This window comes from Pempheris klunzingeri, chromosome 10 (assembly GCF_042242105.1).
Source record: "Pempheris klunzingeri isolate RE-2024b chromosome 10, fPemKlu1.hap1, whole genome shotgun sequence".
NCBI classification, from domain to species: Eukaryota; Metazoa; Chordata; class Actinopteri; order Acropomatiformes; family Pempheridae; genus Pempheris; species Pempheris klunzingeri.
The window spans coordinates 27,244,783-27,250,960 of record NC_092021.1 but is presented as its reverse complement, the minus strand read 5'-3'; the positions used below and the strand labels follow the sequence as shown (position 1 = coordinate 27,250,960).

Sequence of the window (6,178 nt, the reverse complement as noted above, 5' to 3'; positions counted from 1 at the left end):
CTTCACCGCCTCCCTCTGCTAGTCTCACCACCCTAACCCTAACCCTAACCCTAACCCTAACCCTAACCCTATCAGTGAGAGGGTCTGTCCGTCTGCTGCGTGAGGTTCAAAACATGTTAGCATTCAGCTAGCGTAACATTACCCAGCTTGCCTCTGTGCGGGTGAATGTGTGGTTCTGTGGAGAACTTCTCTTTGGACATTTCCTCTAAAGAACCACAGTGATGACGACAGCTGTCGTGATTTAAGACGCTGCTTCTGTCTCTTTTAGCCAATCACATTTATTCTTCCACCGTCGCCGTTAGCAGCTATTGGACAGAACGACGCAGCGGTCAGAGGGTTAGTGAGCCCGTAACGCTCATGTAATGTTCATTCTTAAATGTGTTATTCAGCTAGCTGACACCATGCTAGCCCTTAGCTAATGTTAGCTTCTGTATATTGCTACTAAATGACGTACGATAACCACCTCAGTAAGCTAACTGTGTCTCCTCGGTTCTGAGAAGGACTCATCGAAACCAGGACGGGTCGTTTTCAGTTAATCTTCACCGAAACACTCACAGATGTCGTCCTTGTCGTTGACAGGATCTCAGGCGGCGAGCTGTTTGAGCGGATCATCGACGAGGACTTTGAGCTGACAGAGAGGGAGGTGATCAAATACATGCTGCAGATCATCGACGGAGTCAGCTTCATCCACAAACAGGGCATCGTCCACCTGGACCTCAAACCGGAGAACATCATGTGCGTCAACAAGACCGGCAGCAAGATCAAACTGATCGACTTCGGCCTCGCCAGGCGGCTAGGTACCGGCCGACATACAGAACCAGTCCAAAGCTGGGACACACGTCCTCATTCTGTTCTTGGTGTTGATCCTTTTCTACTCGGTAGATTAATGAAGACATCCAGAGTGAAGCGGTAAACAAAGAGGACAGCGTTTGCTTCGCTGGCAGCTCTGCTCACTCGTGATCACATGATCCCACGTGTTCCTTCATGGCTTTGATGTCTTCAACACTGTCTGCCAACATGTTAGCATTAGCATGTAGCTGGTATGCTACCATTAGCAATTAGCTGATGTGCTAGCATTAGCATGTAGCTGAGCCTCAGCACAGTCAAGTCAGTTTAGAGCTCAGCCTGAGACGTCCTAAAATGACCCCCCCACAGTGATTGATGACTGATCGTCTGAACTCTGTGTGTCCGACAGAAAACGCAGGAACTCTGAAGGTTTTGTTTGGGACTCCAGAGTTTGTGGCTCCAGAGGTGATAAACTACGAAGCCATCAGCTATCCGACCGACATGTGGAGTATAGGAGTCATCTGTTACATACTGTGAGTCTGTTTAAGCAACACTCAGCGTCCAGCCATCTCTGTGTGGGTTAGCTTAGCTTAGCTTAGCTTAGCTTAGCATCATTCTTTACAAAAGTGACTTTATTTCACGTCATTCTGTTTAGTCTCTTGAGTTTTGTTAAGTTTCACCTAAATGGGTCCGTTTGTTCTGTTTTGCTTCATGTCTTTAATTTGGCTGCAGCTTCTTTTACCTTTATTCTTTTTCTTTAGTTTTTCCTGCTTTTTAGCTTAGCTTTATCTTAGCTTAGCATCGCTTAGTTTTATTTATTTCATTTAGCATTTTAGTTTGATTTCTTTAACTACTTATTGTGGCAGTAGTAGTCGCTCGGTTAGCATCAGCCCGGCCTGTGTGTCGTCTTCAGGCTGAGCGGTCTGTCCCCCTTCATGGGCGACAGCGACAGCGAGACTCTGGCCAACGTGACCTCGGCCTCCTGGGACTTTGAGGACGAGGCCTTTGATGAAATCTCGGAGAACGCCAAAGACTTCATCACCAACCTGCTGCAGAAAGACATGAAGTAAGAACACACGAGTCAGACCTTCACACACAAACACGTCCATTCACGAACCACATCACCTGAGACCTGAACCACATCACCTGAGACCTGAACCACATCACCTGAGACCTGAACCACATCACCTGAGACCTGAACCACATCACCTGAGACCTGAACCATGTCCAGAAAATACAAAACACTAAAAACACCACCTTTAGTTCCCACTTTAGAGCTCAAGTCTGACTCTGTGTGTGTGTGTGTCTGTTTGTCTGTGTGTGTGTGTGTGTCTGTTTGTCTGTGTGTGTGTGTGTGTGTCTGTGTGTGTCTGTGTGTGTGTGTCTGTGTGTGTGTGTGTGTCTGTTTGTCTGTGTGTGTGTCTGTGTGTGTGTGTGTGTCTGTGTCTGTTTGTCTGTGTGTGTGCGTGTGTCTGTTTGTCTGTGTGTGTGTGTGTGTGTGTGTGTGTCTGTGTCTGTTTGTCTGTGTGTGTGCGTGTGTCTGTGTGTGTGTGTGTGTGTGTGTCTGTGTCTGTCTGTGTGTGTGTCTGTTTGTCTGTGTGTGTGTGTGTGTGTGTGTGTGTCTGTGTGTGTGTGTGTGTGTGTCTGTGTGTGTGTGTGTGTGTCTGTGTCTGTGTGTGTGTGTGTGTGTGTGTGTGTGTCTGTGTGTGTGTGTGTGTGTGTGTGTGTGTGTGTGTGTCTGTGTGTGTGTGTGTGTGTCTGTGTCTGTGTGTGTGTGTGTGTGTGTGTGTGTGTGTGTGTGTGTCTGTCTGTGTGTGTGTGTGTGTGTGTGTCTGTGTGTGTGTGTGTGTGTGTGTGTGTGTCTGTGTGTGTCTGTGTGTGTGTGTGTGTGTGTGTGTGTGTGTGTCTGTGTGTGTGTGTGTGTGTGTGTGTGTGTGTGTGTCTGTGTGTGTCTGTCTGTGTGTGTGTGTGTGTGTGTGTGTGTGTGTGTGTCTGTGTGTGTGTGTGTGTGTGTGTGTGTGTGTCTGTGTGTGTCTGTCTGTGTGTGTGTGTGTGTGTGTGTGTGTGTCTGTGTGTGTCTGTGTGTGTCTGTCTGTGTGTGTGTCTGTGTCTGTGTGTGTGTGTGTGTGTGTGTCAGGGCTCGGCTCACCTGTTCTCAGTGTTTTGAACACACCTGGCTGAAGCAGGACACCAACACCATGAAGGCCAAGAAACTGTCCAAGGAGAGGATGAAGAAGTACATCCTGAGGAGGAAATGGCAGGTAAAAATAGCAGATGAATCTACGCCAATCAATCTATCAATCAATCATCAATCATCAATCAACCAATCAATCAACCCCTTTAACGGGAGAACAGGAAGTGATGACTGTTTTTTCCTCTGTGGCAGAAAACGGGTCACGCTGTTCGAGCCATCGGCAGACTGTCGTCCATGGCCATGATGGCTGGAGTCAGCGCCAAGAAGGGCTCGCCCACCGAAGGTAGGGACCAGTAGGGACCAGGAGAGACCAGTGGAGACCGGTAGGGACCAGTAGAGACCAGGAGAGACCGGTAGAGACCGGTAGAGACCAGTTGGGACCAGTAGAGACCAGTAGGGACCAGCAGAGACCAGCAGGGACCAGTAGAGACCAGCAGGGACCAGCAGGGACCAGTAGAGACCAGTAGAGACCAGCAGGGACCAGTAGAGACCAGCAGGGACCAGCAGGGACCAGTAGAGACCAGCAGGGACCAGCAGGGACCAGTAGAGACCAGTAGAGACCAGCAGGGACCAGCAGGGACCAGTAGAGACCGGTAGAGACCAGTAGGGACCAGTAGAGACCAGTAGAAAGGTCCTGACTGACTTCCTGTTTACAGATCTGATTGTTCCTGATTGGACGACGCTACAGATTTTTTCTAGCAACAGATTAACATGTGACTTTAGTAGCTGAGGCGTTTCCTGTGTTGTGTGTCAGAGGACAACCAGTTCCTGGAGTGTTTGGAGTACGAGCAGAAGACGGAGAGTAAACCCACGTTCAGCTCCGTTATCAAAGACGTGGAGGTGGTGGAGGGCAGCGCTGCTCGCTTTGACTGCAAGATCGAAGGTACGAGGCCACAACGCTCAGGAAGTGCATCAGGAGAACAGGAAGTACATCAGGAGGACAGGAAGTGCATCAGGAGAACAGGAAGTGCATCAGGAGGACAGGAAGTGCATCAGGAGAACAGGAAGTGCATCAGGAGGACAGGAAGTGCATCAGGAGAACAGGAAGTGCATCAGGAGGACAGGAAGTACATCAGGAAGTACATTAGGAGAACAGGAAGTACATTAGGAGGACAGGAAGTGCATCAGGAGAACAGGAAGTACATTAGGAGGACAGGAAGTGCATCAGGAGAACAGGAAGTGCATCAGGAGGACAGGAAGTACATCAGGAAGTGCATCAGGAGGACAGGAAGTGCATCAGGAGGACAGGAAGTACATCAGGAAGTACATTAGGAGAACAGGAAGTACATCAGGAGGACAGGAAGTGCATCAGGAGAACAGGAAGTACATCAGGAGGACAGGAAGTGCATCAGGAGGACAGGAAGTGCATCAGGAGAACAGGAAGTACATCAGGAGGACAGAAGTACATCAGGAAGTACATCAGGAGAACAGGAAGTACATTAGGAGGACAGGAAGTACATCAGGAAGTACATTAGGAGGACAGGAAGTACATCAGGAGGACAGGAAGTACATCAGGAGGACAGGAAGTGCATCAGGAGAACAGGAAGTACATCAGGAGGACAGAAGTACATCAGGAAGTACATCAGGAGAACAGGAAGTACATTAGGAGGACAGGAAGTACATCAGGAGGACAGGAAGTACATCAGGAAGTACATCAGGAGAACAGGAAGTACATCAGGAGGACAGAAGTACATCAGGAAGTACATCAGGAGAACAGGAAGTACATCAGGAGGACAGGAAGTACATCAGGAAGTACATCAGGAGAACAGGAAGTACATTGGGAGAACAGGAAGTACATCAGGAGGACAGGAAGTACATTAGGAGAACAGGAAGTACATTAGGAGGACAGGAAGTACATTAGGAGAACAGGAAGTACATTGGGAGAACAGGAAGTACATCAGGAGGACAGGAAGTGCATCAGGAAGTACATTAGAAGAACAGGAAGTACATCTGGAAGTACATTAGGAGAACAGGAAGTACATCAGGAAGTACATTATGAGAACAGGAAGTACATCAGGAGGACAGGAAGTGCATCAGGAAGTACATTAGGAGAACAGGAAGTACATTAGGAGGACAGGAAGTACACTAGGAGAACAGGAAGTACATCAGGAGGACCGGAAATGCATCAGGAAGTACATTAGGAGAACAGGAAGTGCATCCGGAAGTACATTAGGAGAACAGGAAGTACATTGGGAGAACAAGAAGTACACCAGGAGGACAGGAAATGCTGAGAGTTGACTGGTCTGTGTGTCCAGGTTACCCCGATCCAGAGGTGGTTTGGTACAAAGACGACCAGCCGATCAAAGAGACCCGACACTTCCAGATCGACTACGACGAGGAAGGAAACTGCAGTCTGGTCATTTCAGAGGTCAGAAGTCAACTGTGATGTTCAAGTGTTTACCCCTGGTCATCTGTGTCCTCATCCTGGTGTCTGAGTGACTGGTAGGTAGTAAAAGTGTTGGAACTGGTCCAGTAGATCACCTCAGCCAGCAGACACCAAACGGGCTGCAATGGCTGCAACGTGATCCTTTGGGACAACTGCACCTGATCACAGTAGGTCCACTAAAAGAGCTTGTTTGATCCACTGACAGGCTCAGAGTGTTATTCTAAGTGTGTGACAGCATCATGGAAAGGATCCCTACAGAGAGAGACCTGGAAGATCCTTTTGGTTTAACCACAAACAGCACACACACCAGACTACATTCACTAAAACAGGGATTTTATGAGTTAGTCAGCAGCTGGTGGAAGCAGCAGTCGACCAGCAGCTCCTGTGTTCTGTGAGCTAAAGTGACTACAGTGTTTTTGTCCATGTAGTCTGGTGTGTTTGTGTCCTTCAGACACCAGAATAGGACCTGAGTTTAAAAACACCTGAAGGTTTCAGCCTTGATTCACTCAGTCTGTTTCTGATTTAACACAACAGGAAGCACTTTTAATGTGATATTTAGATGTTTTTCCTCAGACTCACACTCAGTTCCTCTGTTCTGAGTCACTAAATGACTCCTTCAGTCACGCTATGTCAGAAACTCACTCTGATATCCGCTGATGTGAACCTGCAGGTGTCGGGCGACGATGATGCCAAGTACACGGTGAAGGCGGTCAACAGTCTGGGGGAGGCGACCTGCACCGCCGAGCTGCTGGTGGAGGTGATGGCCGGAGAGGAGGAGGAGGAGGAGGAGGAGGAGGAATAAAGCGCCGTTG

General features: G+C 48.6%; 1 protein-coding gene across 1 annotated transcript in view; it reads left to right on the top strand.

Moving 5' to 3' along the window:
• Positions 1 to 6,178, top strand: part of mylka (myosin, light chain kinase a) — a 48,772-nt gene extending 42,594 nt beyond the window's left edge. Inside the window, exons 27-34 of the mRNA XM_070837579.1 lie at positions 580 to 797; positions 1,196 to 1,319; positions 1,700 to 1,852; positions 2,924 to 3,047; positions 3,173 to 3,263; positions 3,735 to 3,863; positions 5,236 to 5,348; positions 6,037 to 6,178. Coding sequence (XP_070693680.1) covers positions 580 to 797; positions 1,196 to 1,319; positions 1,700 to 1,852; positions 2,924 to 3,047; positions 3,173 to 3,263; positions 3,735 to 3,863; positions 5,236 to 5,348; positions 6,037 to 6,168 — 1,084 coding nt within the window. The 3' untranslated portion in view covers positions 6,169 to 6,178. The remainder of the gene's footprint in view (positions 1 to 579; positions 798 to 1,195; positions 1,320 to 1,699; positions 1,853 to 2,923; positions 3,048 to 3,172; positions 3,264 to 3,734; positions 3,864 to 5,235; positions 5,349 to 6,036) is intronic.